At 35.2% G+C, this 25,474-nt stretch overlaps 1 protein-coding gene across 5 annotated transcripts in view; it reads left to right on the top strand.

Moving 5' to 3' along the window:
- The window catches only part of OLA1 (Obg like ATPase 1), a 220,717-nt gene that overhangs the window by 35,557 nt on the left and 159,686 nt on the right, over positions 1-25,474 (top strand). Inside the window, exon 5 of one of the 5 annotated variants that reach the window (XM_079924678.1) lies at positions 15,269-15,409. The exons of the other annotated variants lie outside the window; for them this stretch is intronic. Coding sequence (XP_079780804.1) covers positions 15,269-15,409 — 141 coding nt within the window. The remainder of the gene's footprint in view (positions 1-15,268; positions 15,410-25,474) is intronic. 5 annotated transcript variants of the gene reach the window in all.

Here is a 25,474-nt window from a genome sequence, read left to right as displayed (position 1 = left end):
CCCTGGTTTTAGAAACTTTTTGCATTGCTCTGTTATCTGTGGGTCTATTTTTGTTTTGTAAATAAGTTCATTTGTATCTTTTTTTTTTTAAGATTCCACATATAAGCAATATCATATGATATTTGTCTTTCTCTGTCTGGCTTAACTTCACCTAGTATGATAATCTCTAGGTCCATCCATGTTGGTTGCTGCAAATGGCAATATTCTTTATTTACGGCTGAGTAATATTCCTGTGTGTGTGTGTGTACACACACACACACACACACACACACACACACATATATATATATATATATATATATACACACATAGATACTATACACTATATCTTCTTTATCCATTCATCTGTTGATGGACATTTAGGTTGTTTTTATGTCTTGGCTATTGTAAATAGTGCTGCAGTGAACATCGGGGTGCATGTAGATTTTCAAATTATGGTTTTCTCTAGATATATGCCCAGGAGTGGGATCGCAGGTTCATATGGTAACTCTGCTTTTAGTTTTTTAAGGAACCTCCATACTGTTCTCCATAGTGGCTGTACCAGTTTATATTTCCACCTGTAGTGTAGGAGGTTTCCTTATTCTCCACACCCTCTCTAGCATTTATTATTTGTAGACTTTCTGAGGATGGCCATTCTGACTGGAATGAGGTGATACCTCATTGTAGTTGTGATTTGCATTTCTCAAATAATTAGCGATGTTGAGCATTTTTTCATGTGCCTGCAGTTATTTATCTGAGGTATATATTCCTTTCTTTGGTCTAAGTGTCAAACTGTTTTTGAATGTTGATGATGTTCTAAATAATCATCTTCCTACTTAATTATTCTCCCTTGCCCAAAGTATTTTGAACTTTTGAAATTCTGCAGAAATTATTTCTTGATCCAGATGTGTTACTCTTCAGCTGACTGCTTTTCAGGTTTCTTGAACCATACAGAACATTTTTTTAATGGTTTGCATGATTTAAAAAACTAAAAACTTTTAAAAAGTGGGAATTTCTCCATACTTTTGCCGTGTGGCACCTATGATTTTGGATAAACAACTCTGACTAGATATGGGTATGTTATACATTGCTAGTTATATGTATTAACTATAGAACAGAAATTCTTTATGAATTCATAATTTTCCTTTTTTTTTGTTTGTTTTTGCTTTTCCTTACTTGATCATGTCATTGAGAAAAAAAAATAACAGTTTCCAGTGTTTGGGAAAAAATAAATAGAAATTAACATTCTAAAAATTACTTAATGGATTAACTGCTTTTGAAAACAAAACAGATACCCATTATACTTAGTATATATCACTTTTATGGAAAATTTTGTTGTGAAGATTTTGTTTTAAAAAGCTAAATACCGTGTTTGTTTATTTTAAAAGTTTTTTGAAGCAAACTATCCACATTTCCTTAATAGGTTAGTTATTCACATAAGCTGAGTTAGCTTTTTTATGAACCAAAAAAACTAGCCTTCATTCACTTTGAAGCAGAAACGCAGAGGTATGACGTTCAGGATATACTTTTCAAAGTGGTCTGTTAAAAATTAGTTACTGTTTAAATGACATTAAAGATAATAATGAAAGGGAAAATAAATCAGAATCATGTTAGCATAAAGCAACTATTTTATTTTTCTGCTATTTCAGTCTAGTGCCTAGAGTAAAGTGGAACGAATGTGGGTTTTAGAATCAAACCTGTGTAACTGTCAGTTCTTACTTTCTAGCTGTGTAACTGTGAAAAAGTAACACCTTGTCTTTGAACCTCAGTTTTCTCATGTAAAATGGGGATTGTAATACTGTACTTAAAGAATTATTTTGGAGTTTAAATAAACGATCATTCTGTGTGAGTGCAAATAGACTGTTATTTTTAATGCTGCTTCATTGTTTTTCTTGTGAACTTAGATTTTTAATTTCTACATTTTTTAAATTATAAATTAAAAAAAATTGTGGTAAAGTGTTCATAACATAAAATTTGCAGTTTTAACCATTTTTGAGTGTACAATTCAGTGATGTTAAGTACATTCACATGTTGTGCACCCATCACCACCATCCATCTCCAGAACTTTTTCATTTTCCCAAATTGAAACTCTGTACCTATTAAACTGTAACTTCCAATTCCTTCTTCCCCCAGCCCCTGTCAGCCACTGTTCTACTTTCTGTCTCTGAATTTGACTACTCTAGGTACCTCATATGAATGGAATCATACAATATTTATCCTATTGTGACTGGCTTATTTCATGCTTCATTATTTAATTATTTTTTAATTTTTTGCGGTACGCGGGCCCCTCACTGTTGTGGCCTCTCCCATTGCGGAGCACAGCCTCCAGACGCACAGACTCAGCGGCCATGGCTCACGGGCCTAGCCGCTCCGCGGCATGTGGGATCCTCCCGGACTGGGGCACGAACCTGCGTCCCCCGCATTGGCAGGCGGACTCTCAACCACTGCGCCACCAGGGAAGCCCCCTGCTTTATTATTTTTTAACTGCTGCACCATTGTCCACAGTATGAAAGTACCAGAGTTTATTGAATTAGTACTTCCTATTTGTGGGCATTTATTTATTTATTTTCCCAGCTTTATTGAGATATAATTGACATATAACATTGTCAACGTGATGATTTGATATATGTATGTATTGTGAAATGATTACCACAGTACGGTTAGTTAACACATCCATCACATCACATAATTAACATTTTTTGTGTGTGTTGAGAACATTTAAGATTATTCATTTAGCATCTTTCAAGCATGCAATAGAGTATTGTTAACTATAGTCACCATGCTTTACATTAGACACCAGAACTTAGGCATCTTGTGACTGGAAGTTTGTACCCTTTGACCAGCATCTCCCCATTTCCCCCACCCCAGCCCCTGGGGTCTACTCTCTGTAGCCACCAGTCTACTCTCTCTGTTTCTTTGAGTTTGGCTTTTTTAGATTCCACATGTAAGTGAGATCATACAATATTTGTCTTTCTTTGACTTATTTCACTTAGCATACTGTATGGGCATTATCATTTCTGACTTTTTTTTTTTTTAACAGAATGTTGTTAATGGAATTCTTATACAGGTTTTTTTGTTTGTTTTTGGTACATGTCTGGGTATTTCTCTAAGAGATGCCTAGAAGTGTAATTACTAGGCCAATGGGTATATACACTTAGAATTCTATCAGATACATCCAAATTCTCCTCCTTTATCTCCAAGGGGATAATAGTGTTTTAATTTTTTGAATAATTTTAGACAGGTCATATATTGGAATAGGTAAAACATTTACATGGTTCAAAAAGAAAATTGATGTAACATTGGGGTATACATTGAGAAATCTTTTTCCTACTCACATTCTGATTCCTCTGTCTTGCCTTTATAAGTGAGGCATTTATTAGTTTTTTGTGTTATTTTTTAGAGCAAGGCTTGGGGAATTTTTTTCTTTAGTGGGGCAGATAGTAAACATTTTGCTCTGTTGCATGTTCTTTGTGTCTGTGTGTGTTTGCAGCACTTCAAAAAGTGTAACAATCATTCTTAGCTCTAAGGTCATACAAAAATAGGGCACAAGCCTTAGTTCGCTGATCTCTGTTCTAGAGTTTGTTCATACAATGCAGACACATGGGGATATATTATATGTGTCATCTTCGTGAAAATACTTTTATCAGTCTTTTCCTTTGATTTCTTCTATTACCTTTATACTTAGAAAGTTCTTATCCTTCTCATAATCAGGTAAATATTCACAACTGTTTTTTTCTAGTTGATTTTCCATTATTTTTTTTTGAGATAGAAAATACAGTAAAGTATAAAATTCACAAATCTGAAGTGCATAGCTGGATGCATTTGTACATGTATATACACTTGTGTAACGACCACATAGATCAAGGTAGAGAACATTTCTGTCACCCTTCCCAGTCAGTTCCCCACTCAGGGTAATCACTGTTCTGACTTACATCATCATTGATTAGTTTTGCTTATTCTTGAACTTCTTATAAGTGTAATCGCACATTCTGTATTCTTTTGTGCCTTCCCCCTTTCTCTCGCCATAATGTCTGTGAGATTCATCCCTATTGGGTATATCGATATTGATAATTTGTAGTTTTGTTAAGTTAGAAATTTGGATTTTATCCACTTCATGGATAATATACAGGATTATGTCACTTAGTTAACAGAGTTGATGCTCTATCAACTATGTATGAACACATTCTGAACAGATTTTAGTGGGAAGAAGTTTGGGGCAAAAAGAACTGCCAGGAGGTTCTTATAGTATTTCACGAAAGAAATAATGAGGACTGGATTTCAGAAAACTGTCAGTGACAGTTGAAGGGAAAGCAAATTTGAGAGACTTTGTGAAGAAGGGATAGGCTTTTCTTACATCTCGCGTAAACAGGAGTCTCTTCAAATAAAACTGTTTGCCAAAGATTCAGTGCAGAATAGGGAAACAGTGACAATATTATGGGAAGCAAATTCTTTTAAAATTCATATACATGCAGTAACTTGTAACAGGTTTTCTATTTAGAAAAATGATTATTTTTTTCTCTAGGGTTTTGTGAGCCGTATGACTTGTTTTAGAAGCAATGTAACTTCCTATTGTTAAATTTTTAAAGCTTTGAACATGACGAGGCTATTGATTTCACTGAATCCTTAGCTTTTTAAAGCTGGCATTAGAAGTTTTGAAGTGATTTTTCAATAGGAAGCTAAGGTGTTTGTGTGTTATCTGAAGGACAGCACCTTTGGCTCTATCGTTGCACCTACTGTCAAGCTGTTTATAGATAAAACTTGTTAGTTTCTCAGCAGCTACTTAGAGATAAGACCTTGTAGACTGGAAACAAAGGTTCTGTTTTCTGAGGTATGGGACAGTTTTGTTCCCAATTTAGAAATATATAGGAGGTCCAGATTTATAGAACTGCTAATTATAAAGTATGTAATCATTTATAGTTATAGGAAAGAAAATTTCAAATACAACTTGATTATTTTCAGCTAAATTGGTATGTGTTTGCGTGTGCGTGTATTATGTTGGTAGTGATGATGGGAGGGTGGGGTATGTGGTGCCCTGTTCTTTCCAGAGTTCTGTTCTCCAGTTGCTTGTTAAAGGGATAAAATGTAGGGAACCTGGGATGACTATACAGCCAGCATGTTTTTAAACTACCTCTTCAGGGTATGAACAGGCAGTTATGGCATGGCAAGCACTTCAGCATTAACATTATTAGCCTGTCTGAATTGTTTTGGCATTTTATTTTGATGTCCAGAAGAAGAGATGTGATTATTCAGTACCTAGTATGAATTAGGTACTATGGTCGATTCGTTCTAATATATTATTCTATTTAATCTTAACAATTCTGCAGGATTGGTGTTATCCCAGCTGTACAGATGAGGATACTGAGAGAGAGAGGCTAAGCAGTTTTGCTAGGGTACATAGCTAGTATACTGCGCATAGAGTCCATCCTTATTCTCTCTCTTTATTTGGCCGAGCAGCGTGGCTTCTGGGATCTTGGTTCCCCCACCAGAGATAGAACCCGGACCCAGCAGTGAAAGCGCCGAGCCCTAACCACTGGGATGCCAGGGAACTCCCCCATCTTTCTTCTTTAAGTCCTTTTTTCTTTCCAGGTTTTCACCATACCACACTGCTTTTGTACATTTTTAGATCTAAATGTTTAGGATCTGTGGGACTTCCCTGGTCGTCTGGTGGTTAAGACTCTGCTTCCACGCGGGTTCAAATCCTGGTGGGGGAAGTGAGATCCTGCATGCCGCGCGGTGCGGCCAAAAAAAAAAGCGTTTAGGATCCATATAGTAAACATGTTCAAGATCCATGTATTTGTGTGTGTGTGTGTGTGTGTGTGTGTGTGTGTGTGTGTGTGTGAAAGAGAGAGAAAGAAAATTCAAGTGCTTGGTATACATTGTTTTTCAGAGACTACCTGCTCTGCACAGTAGTGACCTACAGGTATAACTGGAGACTTTTCTGAAGAGACAGGTGCCGTATAGTGATTTTAAAAGAATTAGGTTATAGTTTTATTCTTTTGTTGCCAGGAAATATTATTAAGTACTTACTATGTGCCAGGCTCTGTGCTAAGTGGTTTTTGTGAGGAATTTCATTCAATTCTCAGAACAAGTCAGAAGTAGGTACAGAGGGGTTAGAACATCTGTCCAAGGTTACATAGCTGGTAGATGGTATAGTTGGGAGTAGTACTCAGTAAGGCAAGTCTGACTCCAAAACCTGCACCATTAGCCTTTGTACCAGTGCTGACCAATAGAAATATAATGTGAGCTATGTATCTAATTAAAATTTTCTGATAGCCACATTAAAAAAGTAAAAAGTGAAATTAACTTTAATAACATATATTTAATCTATCAAAAATATTATTTCAGCATGTAGTCAATATGAAAAATTATTGATATATTTTTGGTGCCATGTCTTTGAAATCTGGTGTGTAATTTATACTTAGAGCACATCTCCGTTTGGACTAGCCACATTTCAAGTATTTTATAGCCTCATGTGGCTAGTGGCTATAGTATTAGATAGCTCAGCTCTACACTATATTCATAGAAAGAAATTTGAAGAGATACATCAAACTGTTCATAGGTTTTTGGGAGAATAGAATTGGGATGGAGAGAGAGGTGGGTGACTTTCCTTTTTAGATCCTTGGCTTTTTAAAAAGTGAGCATGTATTACTCTGATTTTTAAAACATGAGGAATTTTCTTATTTAAATACCAATATAAGGTATGCACAAATGATTCAAATAAAATTCTCAGGAGTTCTGTATTAAATTAAGGAGAAGATGGCTTTGGCTTAGAATGCAGTGATTCAGGAGTTGTCAGTGATCTTCTGCCATCTCTGTAAAATGTTTGATTTTTAAGCTGGGCTAATCAAGTTAGTTCTGCCAGGATGATTTAGTTAAGAATTTTACTCTCAGGTAACTAAATTAGTGGGTTCTGTTGTTAAAGAAGTACTTCATTGAGAGCTCCCACACATTATATTTGTATGGTCTGTTCTGCCATAAAAATACTTGCGTTTCACAGGGAGATCAGCTTGGTGCTTTGTGACCACCTAGGGGGGTGGGATAGGGAGGGTGGGAGGGAGACGCAAGAGGGAGGAGATGTGGGGATATATGTACACGTATAGCTGATTCACTTTGTTAGAAAGCAGAAACTAACACACCATTGTAAAGCAATTATACTCCAATAAAGATGTTAGAAAAATAATTTATACAACATCTATACTGCATAATATTTTGCAGTCTTTAAAAATGTTAATGTAACTCTGTGGTCATTGAATGAAAATACCATCACCATATATTATTACATGCAGACATAAGACTGCGAAAGAACATTTATAATGTGATCTTATTTTTAGTAAAATACAAACACATAGAAAATCTGCAAAAATATATGCAAAAATGCTAGCAATAGTTACATTTTGTTAGAGGGAATATAAGTAATTTTCACTGCTTTTTTTCCTGCCTTTCTGTTGTCACAAATGTTCTCAAACTAAATATATTCTGGCCAGGTATTATTTTGTAATTAGAAAAATAGCCTGTAAGCCTGGTTTTATTTTGAAAGAAAAGAAAGATAATGTAGTTCTGAAAATTAATTTTGATTATTTTCAAAAATATTTTTCTCTGTTTGAATCTTTAGCAGACAAAAAACCCCTGTAAGTAATTTAGAAGGAAAACAAAATGAAAGAATTTCATAGAGTAAAAATACCTAAGATTTTCCAGTTTTATTTTATTTTGTTTACATTATATACTAATTCCACATTCCATCACTCCCTTTTTCTTTCATGTTTTCCACAAATCCTACTGTCTCTGTCACCTTTAAGTGAATACATTTTGGGTAAGAAAAAAAATGTGCATTTCTAAGATACCTTACTGTTATGTAGTGAAAGTGTGTGTGTGTGCGTGTGTGTGTGTGTGTGTGTGTGTTGAGGGGAGAAGAGGAGGCTGTGGGGAAGTCAGGACTGCCTTTATACCTTTTTGTTCTAATAACAAACTAATTCCTTTTTGTGCAGGTATCTCTTCCCCCATTCCATGTATTCTTGGTAAGGCGATATTATCCAGCTTCCTCCTTCTACCCTGGGAGGTTGTGGGAGCTTTATCTGTGCCCTTGCCAGGTAGAGCCAGGAATTGACCCCCTAACCTGAGCTGGGCTTTGAACGATGAAAAGATTGGGTTAAGGTCATTGAGAGCTCATTATTTCATTTCATCTGGGTTTTTTTCCCCCCAAGAGTAAGAATGATAATAGGAAAAGAAGCATAGTCTTCTAAATAGATTCTTAACATTTTTATTGTCTTTACACCAGTTGTTTTAATATGCCCAGTGCAGTCCTCTAAACAAAATTCCTTTGTTAATTTGTCAAAGCAAAGGGAAACCCTTGCTAGCCATGCCAGCCCATTGTTGTTTGAGATATAATCAGTAGCCATCTACTTGATATCAAAAAGTATTCCCTTAAAATAGATTGAATTATGTGCAATTTAGGTACAAAAACTTGTGCTTTAGAAAAAAATTAGTGTCATTCCATAGTCCACATAAAATTGTAAGTTAATTATGTATTTATCCTCACCCCCTTTCCATCATCTCTAATAAGAAGGCAGTTTTGGTTTTATCAGATTTCACTCTATTTCTTTTCTTTTCTTTAAAATCTGAAAGCATATATGCTTATTTTCTTCTCCTGATTACAGGGAGGAATTTAGTTTCTATTTGAATTTACTTTCCAATGTTTATTTTCCTTAAAAAAAGGAGTCTACGTCAGTAAGTAGAATATTTCCATTTAGGGAATAATTGCTAATTGTAGTTCGATTTTGATGTCATTTCTTTTTATTTTGAAAGATCTCTGCAGTTTTATAATTCTTAGGAAGTGTGTCTGTCATTCCCCCACACCCCAGGATGATTTTAAACCCTTGACTGATTTTACTTCTCTTTTGGGCTTACCCTTCTCAAACTGGGCAGACAAATTCTTACGGGATAGAATTAAGATTAATCTATGTAGATGATTTCTGTGCAGATGGTTAGAATTTTTGGCCAGGAAAAATAAAGCCTTATCCTTTCTCCTTTGTTATCAATGGCAGACGCGTCTTCACTCAGTTTTGTATTGCAGTTACTCTATATCTGTTTAAATTTCATATGCCTAAATTGCTTAGTTAGAGCTTTAACAGTAAGATTCCAGAGGGCTCCTATAGTTTTGTTGCCTGTGTTTGCTAAAAAGGGATGAAGGTAACATTGATGGAAGAAATAGGTTTTAAGTTGCCTTTCTAGTTGTAACCCTCAAGGCACTACCACTTTATTGAACTGCTAAATGAGAAGGTGAAAAGGCTTTCATTTAATTGCCATCCCCCCTTTTAGGTTAAGTTAGATGTTTATATGTTTTGTAAATCACCTTTAATTACCATGAACATAAATTACTGTTTTTCAAGAGACCACCTCCCCCCTTCCTCACAAGCACGTCATTTAAGAGTTTAAAATGAGTCACGCATTTTTGCCTAAACACAAATTGCCAATATAAAGCTGTCTTTGATTGTATCCTAAAATAATGGTTTTTTTTTCCTTTGGGTCCTGTAATTTTCTTTTTCAGCAGTATTTATTAAATTAATCTAGTATTGGATTGCAGTAAACAATCTGACCAAAAAACATATGTTTCCTTTGTTTCTTCGGTACAAATTCAATGGGTTAAGTAATTATGCAGTGGTTCTCATCTACATATACAATGGATTCTAATAATCAACTTCTGTTTACTGTGGAAATAATGCAGCAGTAGGAAACAGTTCCTTCTAGTTTGCATTGTAATATTGTATACATTGTAATGTTGTATGCAGTAATCTACTAGCTGTTTACAATTTAATTGCTTGAACATATCCTCATATTCATGGTGGTCTTATATCTACTTTAGGTGCTTGAGGCGTTCTCATTTTTTTTCTAGATTGTCTTTTCCAACATGTTTTAGAGGTCTCCTTTCCTGTCCTCTGCTCAAAATAGCAACTATATGGATTCTTTTTAAAACTCTTCTCTCACTAACGAGTTGAAATCACTCAGGGATGGAAGGGCAACTTCTAAGGTCCTGGAGAGTCTCTTGATCTTTTAAACATTAAATTTTGAACCACATTTTTCTTAGTTGTCAGAACATTGTCATTATGTTAAGTTAAAAATGTAAGTTTGAGACTGATTTGGTTTTGAAAACCAGTGTATTCATTGTTATACTTGACTTGCATGAATGAAATCAGATGAACACTTGTTTTTTATCACAGTGTGAGTCTTCAATTTCCTCATAACTTGTCCCTCTGCAGATTTGACATTGACACCCATAACCGCCCATTGTGGACCTGATACAGTTTTCCTGCATCAGTGACTTAAAATTTTGAGGTTACGGGTTGCCAGCCGAGGCAGTTGAGGGAAAGACAGGGCTTCCTCTAAGGGCTGTAGGTTGTGTAGCAGCACTAGTCCTTTGGAACTGGAAGATTCCTCTTCTCTCCACTGGTGAGGTCAAGGTGTCTCCTCAGAACCCCCAGGCTGCCCGTGAACCTGGAATTATCTTGTCCAGGTCTGTGACGTCTCCTTCCTGGTGCATCTTCTCCTCCCACCCTAACACTGTCTTTGCTGTCCTTGCTCCCAGTGTAGGAGGGAGGAAGGAACGTTGCCTGGCTGGCCTGGATTTGACTGACTCAGTTCTTGCCATTGGGACCTAAAGAAGACCCCGTTGTTCCACCAGACGTTTAGATATTTTGCACATCACATAGGAAAAGAGTTGGGTCAGGTGAAGGTGGTTTTGTTCCTCTTCCCCCTTCCCTGAGTTGAAAGGGACAACTGTGTCCACCTTCTCTTTAGGCCAGTTGTGAAGGTCTTCTCTTGTATGCCAGGGTGTCAGATGGATAGAACTGAAACAATGGTTATACATTAATTTATAGCTTTCTGAGAATAGTGTTCTCCCTCACCCGCAACTAAATTTATTGTTCACATTTTAATAAAGCTTTAGTGTGAAAATGTAGGGGGTTGAATGTACTCCACCCATTTTCCTAATTTGTTTTTTCCATTTTTGTATATTCAGACTGAATTCTGATTTGTGTATTATGAGTAAAATGTTTGGGAAAAAACTAATTTAAATTATTTTGAATACAATTTTTAAAAACAATTGAAACATTGGTATATTAAGGGTTACAGTCAGACCAAGTGCTGATATTTTATTTTAAAGAACTGAGGAAAATAAAGCCCCATTAAGGAACTTTACTGCAGGTTTTGATTTTAAATATAGAACCCCAGTCTTATTATAATCACCATTGAGATATGATCTGCTATTTATAAACTCATGGTTGTATTAATAGGAAGGAATCAGTTGAGTAACAGGGAAAGGAATTTATTGAGTTAGGAGGAGGCGCTTTACAGCGCTCTCATTTGATTCTCCCAAGAACCCTATGAGTTAGATCTTATTAGCCCATTTTAGAAATGAGGAAACTGAGTCTCAGGGAGTTTAAATAACTTTGGAAAATCACACAGCTACTGAGTGGCAGAGTGAAGATTTTTAGCAAAACCCATACTTTAATTGCTACCCTATGTTTACTTCCTAAAGCTATTTTATTGCTTAAAATTATATCATAAAATATTTTTCTTGTTTTAGAATAGCTTTAATATTAATAATTTTTAATGAGAGGATAATATTGTCAGTGATCTATGATTTATCATTTCCTAGATACTGAATATGTTTTCAGTTATTCTACTATGATAGATAACTCTCAGTGAGTGAATATTCATGTCTTTTTGCCTTTATTGTATTATTTGCTTAAGAAATATTTATTGGAGAGAAATTAATGAATCAAAGGATACACTTCTTTTACATTTCATTTCTTGCTAGCCATTGCCATGTTGATTTTCAATAGGGTTTCTTGAATTTGCTTTTTATAGAGATTACCATACCCCATTTAACCAACTGTAAATACCCGTTGTACAGCGTATATTGGGAACAACTTAAAGTGTACATAAATCAGTGAAATAAGATTACATGGTAACTATTTACCCTATGGAGAGTAAAGGGGAAAAGCTGAGTGACTTTGATAAGAAAACAGTTGGCGAAGCCCCAAGAGTGGGACTGTTCCTAGAGAACAGTTGTTGGAAGAGAATGGAGGAGCTTGAACGCACTGGAATTTACCAGGGGATTGGTTTGTACCTGGTTTGCTTTTCTTGGCAGGGTTTTGTGGTTAATCTCTGAGTTAAATTTGATGTAAATTAAGACCAGACTATAATTTGAATTTGAATTTGAATCCTTCTTTGTTATAATCCGTTTTTGTTCTTTCTGTCAGCCTTTCTTTGCTAACATTGTAATTCGTGGATGAGAATTTTAAAGTTTGCTTCGTTTGACTTGAGAGGCATTAGGAGACTGGCATATTTTACTTGCAAATAGAAGATTTAGACTGAGTATTTACATAGAAGGATTATGTTATAAGCATCACTATGTTTTTTCACTAAATGACTTGTTAGGTAATATTTTATTAGGAAATAAATGAAGGAAACAAAGTTAATGTTATTTCAGATGGTATACTTAACCCTGGTGTCTGTGAAAATATATGTACATATTTATATATTGTATTTTCCTATCATTTTTGATAACTGTCCCATACCAGCTAAGGCAGAGTGGTAGCTAATCTTTACTGGACTGATGATGATATCCCTTGACAGTGGTGGAAGGAACTGTTCTGCCCAGCATTTTCCTGTCATCTCCTTTCTTTCCCTTTACATGACATGAAGAATTACAAGTACTATTACCAGAAGCTTTATTTATTGAGGATTAATATGTTATAGGCAGCATCTGAAAGCTTTATTATTACATCTGTTACCTCATTTAATTTTTCACAAGGTTTACTTGAAGTATGCACTACTATTCCCATTTTACATACTAGAGAAACAATTAGAGAGGTTAAATAACTCAGGTTAGTAAATGGCAGAACTGGAAGTTGAATTTGGGCTCTTTGATCTAAAGCCCTTCCTTTTAACCATTATCTCATGTGTTCTGTACATTTTTAGTTAAATTGACTATAAATGGTACCATGTTTCAAGTCTTTAGTCTCCTTTGCCTTAGAACCTAGTTATTTCAAGGAAATCTTCACATTCTGTTTTTGAACAAAGTACTCATGGTAATTACTTTGAGGTTCACAAGCATTTCTTAGGGATAGAGTTCAGAGGGAAAGAGAGATCTCGTTTAGTCAGAGAAGTTGTGATTTTGCTTGGTTCGTAAAGATAGATGTTTTGTGTGGGTTTCTTTGAAGGTGATTTATGTATGGTAAGGGAAATACGGTTGGAAAGTGCATGCTTACTGTTTATTAGCATCAATGTATCAGTATTTTATCTGGACTTTAAAAAATGTATTTAAAGGTTACAGGATCTTATTTTTACTAAATAAGAATTCCATTGAAACACTTTTCTGACTTGAGCTTTTTCCCCCCTCTTGGGCATTTGGGTGGAATACAAAAAAATGGGATATATTGGCATTTTCCTAGGATAAAGTTGGCACAATAGTGAGATGGTTCATTGGCATCCTCTAAAGGCGATTGGTGATACTTTTTGGATCTCTTTTGATACCACACTAGTAGTCTTTGATAGTTTTATGCTATCTGGTATGATATGAAGGATGTTCCTGGCTTATCTCTTCTATTTCCTGCCCCAGGTCTGGAAACAGCACAGTGTCCAAAGAATGCTGGTTCCTTTTTCTAACTGCTGTAGTCTTTCTCACTCAGCTATCTCTCTTTATATCCCCTAGAGAAATTCATTTTTTTAAAAAAGAATGCAATTTTTCCAGCCACTTGTCTCCATGTGGAAAGGTGGAAAATTATCTTTAAAAGAGTGGGGATTAATAACCTCTAAAGCAGCAGTTCTCAAACTTTTTGGTCTGAAGACTCTTTTATATTCTTAAAATTATTAAATATACCGAAAACTTGTGTTTATGTAGGTTAAGATCAATCAATATTTACCATATTAGAAATTTAAACTAAGACTAAAAAATTTATTCTTAATGCATTTTAAAATAACAGTGATAAACCCATTATATGTTAACATATTTTTGAAAAATAATTATATTTTCTAAAACAAAATACTTAATAAGAGTGGGATTATTTTATATTTTGCAAATCTCTTTAATATCTGGCATAATAGGGGATAGCTGGATTATATTTGCTGTACACTTAATTTTTTGCAATATGTTGATTTGGGTGAGATGAAGAAAATCTGGCCTTATACAGATATGTGGTTTGAAAAAGGAAGAGTACTTTAATAACCATTTCAGATAATTGTGAATATTATTCTTTGATACTACATCAAAGCTTGACAAATAGAAATTTCTTAAAAGTTAATTGAAATGTAGAATCTTCAACTATAGCAATGGACTCTTTTTCTCTCACATTAAAGTCCATTGGTCTATTTTGTACTTTGAATGACTCTCCTACCCATGCATGCCTTGAGTCATTTGGAGAATACCAGTTCTCAGTGAGTGATGCAGATCTTTTAAATTATGACACATTTTATTATACAACAGCACAAAATCACGTATGTTAATATCGCCACAGATCTCATAAGAAAAGTCTTTAAATATTGGGAAGCTGTCCGGTGCTTTGTGACCACCTGGAGGGGTGGGATAGGGAGGGTGGGAGGGAGGGAGACGCAAGAGGGAAGAGATATGGGAACATATGTATATATATAACTGATTCATTTTGTTGTAAAGCAGAAACTAACACACCATTGTAAAGCAATTATACTCCAATAAAGATGTTAAAAAAAAAATTGGGAAGCTGTCAAGGTCATGGTGGCAGTTACAAGTTTTCCAAAATTTTAATTTTAATTTGAAAGCCTGAATTTTATCGTTTATAATAAAATGGCTGCCATATACTAAAGATTAAATAACCATGGTTTGAATGTCAGTTGTTCTTTCGAGTAGAAATGGTGCTCCATGGAAAAAGTGGCTAGTTCAGCTGGCAATTCAAATGCTTTTCCGTGACAACTATTGTACTTTGGTATGTAGCAGAAGTGTTTTATATGTACTTCTGTGTCCTTACCCAGCATATTAAAAAGATGTGTACCCAAAGCTGAGATTTAATAAAATTAATAATTTTTACTCTCATTAAGGACATTGTTAAGTGAAACTTGATTACTGTTTTTGTATGTGTGTGTGAAGTAAACAATGATTATTAGTACAGTTTGGCATCACTACCTTGATTCATGCTAACATCCTGGTAGTTCTTAGCATTGATTTTGTACCATGACTACAAATGTCAACACAGTGAGAAAAACCAATAGCATCTTATTATTATTATGACATAATGCTTTAAACTTGCACACCCCTCAGGGGTCCATGGACCACACTTTGAGAACCACTGTTCTAAATTCTTTGAAAATGCCCAGAAGTCTTCGTTAGTCTTTATGAATCTACCTACATCTTTTGTTCATACAACCTGGATTTCTTCAAGTTCCACTGTTCCAGGTACATGTAAGTAATTTATCACTCAACTTTATCATTTTCGTTTTGCGAGCATCACATACAAAAGTTTACTGCAGATGTGCAGATGTTCAGCTACTTGGTCATTTGAAAGGGCTTTGAATAATAGACATTGTGTATATCAGCCTACAAATGAATATTTGTATGTAAATATTTGTGTGTAAATAAATTGGATGTTACATATATATCCTAGAATTAAACAGTTGTAATGTGAATTTTAGAGATAATTCAGTATTCCTTGGTTGTATTGATATTAATGTGACTCTAAGGGATGTCGTAGATCACACTTGCCTGTTTATTTTTTCCTCATTTTTTAGTGACTTAAGTCTACCCTCTCCATCCCCAGTTGTTGCTCTTTAAACTAGAACAGTTAAAATCATTTAAGACGAATAAGGATCCTTTGTGTACAGGAATATTTGGGAGTAGGAGAAATCTTTTAATCATAATCCATTCCTAATCAAATCTTTTTCTGTGATTAGTTCATTGCAGTGGCAGAATTGGGGTAGTGAGTATGTCTTAAACTTGAAGTTTTATTTCATTCTACTTTGCCTTATTCTCTTTTAAGAAACAACATCAAAAACAACATAGCTTCTAGTGCTCCAGTAAAAGTTTAGATTTTTAGGTTGGGTGGTGGTGGTAGTGAGGAATGCTAGTCATTTTGGACACCGCCATCTGTTTCACTTTTCTCCATCAATGAGAAAACACCTCTAACACTGATAGCTAATTAGGCCTAAAGAGCTTGGGTGTTTGTTTCTTGCTTTTATGGGGAGGTTTTGGTCCAGCACTGAATAATAGTACTCCGATATCAACTAATAAGAGTAGATTTTTTAAAAATTTTGAAAATATTTTAACCTGTTACTAAACTATGAAATACACTGGTAATATATTAACACATTGGCAATATATTAATATACTGTCTCATATAAATACTTTTAGCCCAGTATTAATCTTAGTTTGTCTGGTTCAACGTCTTTTTTATGTTGGGAATACTGTATTTCCCTGTAGAAGAAACCTTTTGGCTATTCAAAGATTAAAACAGATATTCTGGCAAAACATTATAAAAATGTTGATTATGAACAATTTAAGAGCTTCACTTCAGTATTTTCTTTTTATAAGCCACCTGTTGTCTTATGTGCCTAGTGTATACATTTGAACAAAGTGCTCATCACTTGTCAGCCATCAGTGGCAGCATAGAAATTACTTGTGGTACTTGCTTTGCAAGAAGTTCTTTTGTATTTGTGACATCAGCTTTGTTTTATACAATTAAAGTATTACACGCTAGAATAATCTAAATTGCAACCACTAAATGGTGATTTAATTCTTCTTGCCTTGAACTGAATTTGTTTACTGATTATATGTAGCTATTGACTACTGTTTAACATGACAGATTCATAAAAATTTCCCCCCATTTTGATAGCAAATAAGGTGGTTATATTATTAAAGGTTTTTCTCAATTTAAAAATTTGCCTTCAATAAATATTACATAAAGGGATAACATGTTGAAAACCCTGCGTGTGTGGATAATCCTTCTCATATGATTTGATTTTCAAATGAAGTTTAATACTTCTGATATGATATATTCATGATCACTTTAATAGTATTGTTCTAATTTTTAAATTCCCAGTTAAAAGTGTTTGCAGTCATTTTTATTCATTTTCTTCTGTTAAAAAAGAACAAAGTATAACTGTTTGATTAAGACTTAAGATTGATACTAGAATAAATATTTAGACTGTTAGATAACTTCTCTTATACTTACAGTAACATTAACTCTACACAGCAATCTGGATGCTTAGATAACTTTACCAGTGGATTTTAAGTAATCTGAATATTTCCTTTTTGTTGTCTTGTTAATAGTCCTGGTTATAATTTTTTAAAATAAGTTAACAGCACTAATACATTGACATTATTTAAAATGACAAATATTTTATCCAGATCATTTTTTTAGTGAACAGATTTCAGAACTAATGGAATAAAATTACTCACTTAAAGCAAATTTATCTTGTATTTTGTATAAAGCTTAGGTAGGAATGCCACTATTCAGTTATATTATAAAGGTAAAGTATAGTATAAATATATTTTCCAAGGTAGCCAGTGGTATATTTCTGCAATATAATTGGCTTCCTACACCTTGACAATAGTTTGTATACAGAAACTCTACATGAACTACTACAGAAAACTACTCACAAATAAGACTTTTTTGTTCTTTTCAGTAACAGTCTGAAACTAAATGGGAACTTTATGTTTGCAGGAACAAAATTTGGAATTTCTTTTTTACTGCATGGTTGCTCTGATGTAAATGATGTAATATAGTGGACATTAGTATATAAGTAAATGATCAAATGAGTCATAAGATGGAACATCTGCCTCAGAAGCCCTTTCAGACAGCATAAGCTATGCCGTTGAAGTCTCTAATCAGTGCATCTGTCCCTGAGACTTCAGTGGTGCAAGGATAGTTTTCTATTTTGGATTAGTTACTATATGAAGACAGTATATTAACAATTTTTTTTTTGATGCATGCAACTGGAAAATTTGTGCCTGTGATATCTGAATAAAAAATTAACAGTGATTTTTTTAAAGCATAGTAATAATTAAGGGATGGCAATGAACATATAAACTTTTACTTTTACCTGCCTTAAAGTGGTTATTTATGATAGGATTTTACATTGCAGACCCGTAGATGCTTACTGGAGGAAATTTTCTTGCAAATACTGATGTAACAACAGGAGAGAAATCCAGATGGAACCTGAAGCACAGCAGGATTCAGAAAAGATATTTAACTAAAACAGAAGCCTGTATTTTGGGTCCATTCTGAGCTGGAGAATTCCTATAGTTTTAAAATTGCCACCAGAGAGAGTTGGGATGGCGGGGGGAGGAAGGGTGGGCAAAGGAGGGAGGGTATGTGCATGTTCATGTGTTTCATACAAAGTAAAAACTTTTAACCAAATGCACTGTAGAATACCAGATGATGATAATGACATACAGAGAATTGTGGTATATGTATGTGTATTTTATTCTTATAATCAACAAGCCACAGAAGATGAATTCTTATGATCATATTTAATTTTACTAAAGGATATGATCTAAAGTAGAAGTCTGCCCTCTTCCCTTAGAAAATTTATACTTAGCCATTCAATTAATCCTTTTTAACAATAGAGAAACAAGTGTAATTAGAGTAGGGTTTTTTGTTTGTTTGTTTTTTGTTTTTTTGCGGTACGCGGGCCTCTCACTGTTGTGGCCTCTCCCGTTGCGGAGCACAGGCTCCAGACATGCAGGCTCAGCAGCCATGGCTCACGGCCCCAGCCGCTCCGCGGCATGTGGGATCTTCCCGGACCGGGACACGAACCCGTGTCCCCTGCATTGGCAGGCGGACTCTCAGCCACTGTGCCACCAGGGAAGCCCCAATGAAAATTTTTTTTAAAATGAAGGAGAAATAGTTTTTCTTAGCCAAACAAAAACTAGGCATTCATTGACAGCAGATTTACTGTATAAGAAATGTTAAAGCAAGTTCTTCAAGCAGGATGAATATGATCTATACAAACTTAGATCTACATAAAGACCACTGGACATGGAAAAAAAAGTTATTACTTATTTTTAATTTATTTGAGATAAAGGTCAGCAAACTTTTTATATAAAGGGCTAGACAATATTTTAGGTTTTAAGAGCCATACACTCTTGCGTCTACTCAGCTCTGCCACTGTAGTGTGAAATATATAAGTGAATGAATGTGGCTGTGTTCTAGTAAAACAATTTCTAAAAACAGGCAGAGGGTTAGAGTTGGCCCATGGGCTATTGCTGGCTCATCCCTGCTCTAACAGTTAACTGACTATCTAAGACAAAAGTAGTATTATATGTTTATAGCATTTATAAAAGATATGACAATAGCATAAAAGATGGAAGAAAGGAATTGGAAATATAATATTTCTGTAAGTCCTTGTACTACACATGAAATGGTATAATATTTGAAGGTGCCCTCAGATTAATTAAAAATGTGTATTGGACAACCACTAAAAATTTTGAAATAAGGGCATAAATAATAAATCTATGGAAGCAATGCAATGGACTTGTAAACAATCCTCAGCATAAGAGAAGTTAGAGAAAGAGGAATAAAGAAAGAATAGATGGAACAAATAGAAAATAGTAAGATGGTAAATTTTAATCTAGTCATATCAGTAATCACGTTAAACGTGGATAGTCTAAACCAGGGAATGGCAAAGTACTTCCAACCACAGTTTCATTTCTTTGTACATGTGTGCCATGATAAAGGAAGTTCCTGGACCTATTGGGCATCTAGAATTTAGATACTCATTTACTTGCATAAGGAAGAATTCAGATACTGTCCTGTGATACCCGCCTGTTTAATGGTAATTTACTTCAAGGAGTAATTTTCATTTTAGGGAATAAAAATTGACTTGGGTATGACTAGAGATAAGAGGGTACATTGTATTCCAGACTTTAGAAACACCAATCTGAAATAAAGGAAAAAAGTATTACAGTAAATACACATTAAAGCTGTTCTGTCTTATCAGTTACCTAAATGACATTGGATTAGGAGTTAGTTTTTAATGTAGGAAGTTTTCAAAATTCATTTGTGAACTATAATCTGTTATTAGGTACACATCCATTTCTAGGGCTAGCTATACTTTTCCCTTTGGAATATCGCTGACTATATATACTACAGTAAGAATGCTTACACATTACTTGTTGATAAATACTAATGTGTTGTAGGTTAAAATCTGTGCTTAAGGGCTTCCCTGGTGGCGCAGTGGTTGAGAGTCTGCCTGCCGATGCAGGGCACACGGGTTCGTGCCCTGGTCCGGGAAGATCCCATATGCCGTGGAGCGGCTGGGCCCGTGAGCCATGACAGCTGAGCCTGCACGTCCAGAGCCTGTGCTCCACAACGGGAGAGGCCACAACAGTGAGAGGCCAGCATACCGCAAAAAAAAAAAAAAAAAAATCTGTGCTTAATATTTTGTTGGTAACTTTCATGTAACTAACTTGAAGCAATACTGCTTGCCTTTGAAAATAATTCAATGTTTGGAAAGATATTTGTGGTTTTAAATTCCAGCTTTGTTACTTACTAACTAGTTTTGTACAAGCAGTAACAGTTAGGCTGTTTGAGTAAAGTGGAGATTATTATCATACCTCGTTTACATAGTGAGGTTTAAATGAGATATAATGTATGTAAAAGACTGAGAAATATTAAATTTAAATCTCAAATTAATTGTTTTGAATATGTAATTATATATGTGGCTCAAAAGTAAAATGATATCTAAAGATAAACACTGAAAAGTCTTCTTCACCTTGTCTCTATCTACCATGCCCCCTCCAACTCTAGTATTTAATTAATTAATTAATTTATGGCTGCGTTGGGTCTTTGTTGCTGCATGGGGGCTTTCTTTAGTTGCATCGAGTGGGGGCTACTCTTTGTTGCGGTGCGCAGGCTTCTTATTGCAGTGGCTTCTCTTGTTCCCGAGCATGGTCTCTAGGCACACGGGCTTCTGTAGTTATGGCACACTGGCTCAGTAGCTGTGGCATGCGGCCTCTGGTGCGCAGGCTCAGTAGTTGTGGCGCACGGGCTTAGTTGCTCTGCGGCATGTGGGATCTTCCCAGACCAGGGCTCGAACCTGTGTCCCCTGCATTGACAGGCAGATTCTTAACCACTGCGCCACCAGGGAAGTCCCTAGTATTTATTTTTACTAGTTTCTTGCTTATTCTTCGATAGTTTTTTTATACAGTTACAAGCAAATACAGTTAAATATTTTTTCTTTCCCTTTCCTAAACAAAATGCCTGCCATATAAACTGTGATGCACTTTGCTTTTGATATTTAAAATGTCCTGGAGAGCTCTCCATATCAGTGCACAGAGATTGTTTTCATTTTTCTTCACAGATACATTGTATTTCATTGTGCGGCTGGGTCATCATTTATTCAGGAGGTTCAGTATTGCTGGATACTTGGCTTATTTCCAGTTTTTTGCTGTGATTATGTTATAATGCCACAATGAGTAATCTAGTACTTATGTTATTTCATAAATGTGTAAGTTTATGAGGGAGATTCCCAGAAATGGAATTGTTGAGTTAAAGGGAAAATGCATTGGTAATTATGGCAGATACTGCCAGATTTCCTTCATAGGGGTTGTGCAGTTTTTGTACTGCTTCCAGCAATGTATGAGAATACTTGTTTCTCTATAACCTTGCTAGCAGAATGTGTGTTAAACTTACAGATTTTTTGCAGGTCGTTAGGAGAGAATTGGTATGTGGGTGTAGTTTTAATTTGCTGTTCTCATTATAAGTGAAGTTGAACATCTCTTCGGATGTTTAATAGCTGTTCGTGTTTTTCTTCAGATTGCCTGTTTATGTTGCTTGCCCATTTTCCTATTGGGTTGTCCTTCCTTCCTTCCTTCCTCCCTTCCTTCCTTCTTCCCTTCCTTCCTTCCTCCCTCCCTCCCTCCCTCCCTTCCTTCCTCCCTTCTTTCCTTCTTTCTTTCTTTCTTTTCCATAATAACTAAGAATTCTTTTATGTTGGGAATATTAGATCTATGAGTTGCAGATATTTTTTCCCAATTAGTCATTTGTCTTTTTCTTTATGGTCCGTTTTGCTATACAAATATGTTTTGGTAGTTGAGCTCAGTTGTTATCAAAGAGGCCTTCTCCAGGGAATTCCCTGGCAGTCCAGTGGTTAGGACTCTGTGCTTCCACTACAGGGGGCATGAGTTTGATCCCTGGTTGGGGAACAAAGATTCTGCAAGCCATCTGGCTCGGCCAAAAAAAAAAAAACAGGCCTTCCGCAACTCAGGGCTATAAAGTAATTCATCATATTTTCTTTCAGTATGTTTATGGTTTCATCTTTTACTTGTAAATCTCTAATCCATTTAGAGTTTATCTTTGTGTACACTGCAACACATCGATTCTACTATGTGTATATATTTTTTAAGTATTCCTTTCATAATGTTGTCAAATAATATTTATTAAAGTCTGTTCTTTACTGACTTGACACCTTTGGCATATGCTAGATTCCTATAAGTACTTGGGTCTATTTCAGATCTTTCTCTGTTTCATCAGTGTGTCAGTTTATTCATTTCCTAATGCGACACTTTTAAAAAAATCATCAAGACTTTGTACATATTGTAGTATCTGGTAGGGCTGTTTCCTTCATTTTCATAGTGTTCCTGGCTAGTTTTGCTTATTTATTTTTCTGTATAAACTTAATAATCATCTTTCTTCATCACAGAAAATAAATCTTGTTGGCATTATTATTATGATGACATTCAATAAACTTAATAATCAGCTTTCCTCATCTCTGAAAAAGAAATCTCGTTGGCATTATTATGATGACATTAAATTTATGTTAATTTTAAAAGAATTTATAATCTTTTCGTTCAGAAACATGGTGTGTTCTTTTACTTGTTCATGTCTACTTTTGAAGTGTTTGGAAAGGTCCTCTTTGTGTTGGTTTTGTACATTTATTGTACAGTTAATTTCTGGGTTTTTTATCTTTTTTGTTGCTTTTGGTATTATAAATGTGGTCTTCTCTTTCGTTATGTTTTCTGTTGTTGTTTGTATATTAAGAATACTTTAAAAAATCAACCTGTTCACGTGATTCTTTGTTAGGTACTGTAGGAAGGTCTTAAAAATGGATAAAATATAGATTAAGGGAAATTGGATATAGCACATTAATTCAGTGGAATACTGTGCAGTTTATATTAAAGTGGACAGGTGCCTGTGACTCATGAAATGAAAAAGTAGGTATTCTGGTTTTGTTTAAGCCCTATGGAAAAAAAGCCTCAAAAATGTATTCAAATGTTAACAATGGTTTTTTGGGGATTGCTAGATAATTTCTTCTTTTTGCATAACTTTTCTGGTGGCAGTTACTAGTCCACAAAAATCCATGTTTTCCTTCCTTGTACATGTCCGTTCATCTTTACTACATTTCCAAATCCACCATGAGAATGGACATGTGTCTGCAGTTTTAGCAGTGGATTGTGAAAAGAAGTGATAGGTGATACTTGTCCTAGATTTTAAGGCATTGACTATGCCTCCTATAGTAGTTGCTTTTCTCCTTTTATGCTGATTTAATTGGAAGCACTTAGACCATGCAGATGATGGTGGTGCCTTAGAGGATGGTTGAGTCATGTCTTGGAAGGAACCTGGATCCATGAATGACTGCAAGGAGCAGAGCTGCCTCGCTAAGCTGGACCATTTGTTTCAAGATTGAAATTAAAGAGAAATAAACTTTTTGCTTGTTAATTCACTCGAATTTTGGCTCTCTTTGTGTTCTGGTTTTACTGTGGCTTATACACTTGTGTAGGGCTTCCCTGGTGGCGCAGTGGTTGAGAATCTGCCTGCCAATGCAGGGGACACGGGTTTGAGCCCTGGTCTGGGAAGATCCCACATGCCGCGGAGCGACTGGGCCCGTGAGCCACAAACTACTGAGTCTGCGCATCTGGAGCCTGTGCTCCGCAACAAGAGAGGCCGTGATAGTGAGAGACCTGCGGACTGCGATGAAGAGTGGCCCCTGCTTGCCGCAACTAGAGAAAGCCCTCGCACAGAAACGCAGACCCAACACAGCCAAAAATACAATAAATTAAAAAAACAAAAAACCAAACAGAGTTGGTAAAAGACCACAGGCATAAAGACGATCATTTAAAAAAATAAAAATACACTTGTGTATTCTAAATATGTGAACACATTACTTTTATAATTAAAAAATCCATTTTCAAAGAATGTAAGATCATACTATACTTATTTTACTGAAACTTGATTTTCTCATTTAAAATATCCTGAATATCTTTCCATGCCATCAAATGCCCCTTTTTGTGTAAATAAACTTTTTATTTGGAATAATTATAGATTTACAGGAAAGTTTCAAAGATAGCACTGAGAGTTCTCATATACCCCTCACCCAGTTTCAGTTTCCTCTTATGTTATCATTGTTTCAATATCCCCTTATTTTACCATGGTGCATTTGTAAAAACTAAGTACATAAAACATGGTACATTTATTAAACCAGCATTGGTACATTACTATTAACTAAACTCCAGACTTTATTTGGATTGCACCATTTTATCTACTGAAGTTCTTTTTCTATTCCAGGATCCAATTCAGGAGACCACATCTTATTTACTTGTCATGTTTCCTTAGCCTTCTTTGGTCTCCTCTGATAGTTCTTAGTCTTTCCTTCTTTTTCATGACCTTCACAGTTTTGACAGTTGAAGTGTTTTGTAGTTCCCTCAGATTGGGTTTATCTGATGTTTTTCTCATGATTAAACCAGGGTTATGGGTTTTTGGAAAGAATACCACAGAGGTGAAGTGCCTTTCACATCATATCCAGGAATACATGGTATCTACATGACATCAGGGATATGTAAAGCTTTATCACTCGATGAAGGTGGTGTTTGCCAGGTATTTTCACTGTAAAGTTACTATTTTTTCCTTTTCATATTTTTCCTTTTCTTTGGAAGCAAGTCAAATCTAGCCCACAATAAAAGGGAAAGGGGAAAATACCCATTTTTGAAGGCTGAATTTAATTTGATAGATATCAAACTTGATGTCCAAAGACCAGCTTTGGATACTTGAAATTTTCTGCTTTGCTTCTGTGGGCAGCTGACCAATCAGCATGGAACCAGGCTTGAATTTCCTTCTTTAATTGCACATTGTATAGCCTACAAGTTGGGAACAAGAGAGGAATAAATGGGATTGGAGAATATACTTGTGTCCCTCCCCAAATGCCTCATTTTTTTCTATTTGTCATCTTGATCTGGAAATCAAAGTTAAATTCCCTATCTCTGGAGATCTGAACATTTCTGGTAGTACAATGGGAAGATTTAACTGAGTACCATTTATTGAGTTCCATTTAGGGCCAGTACTGTGCTGGGCCTTTCACATGAATCATAGTTAATCTTTAGAACAATCTTAAGAGGAAAGTACATTTTACCACAAAGAAACTGAGACTAGATTTTGACTTGCCTAATGTCATTCAGCTTATAAGAGGTAGTATCTAGGTCAAAACCATTTCTTCCCCCACCTCCTTTTTTTCCATCTTATATATCACAGTGCCA

The sequence above is a fragment of the Stenella coeruleoalba genome (genome assembly GCF_951394435.1).
Source record: "Stenella coeruleoalba genome assembly, chromosome: 6".
NCBI classification, from domain to species: domain Eukaryota; kingdom Metazoa; phylum Chordata; class Mammalia; order Artiodactyla; family Delphinidae; genus Stenella; species Stenella coeruleoalba.
This window is presented reverse-complemented; position numbering and strand designations above follow the sequence as displayed.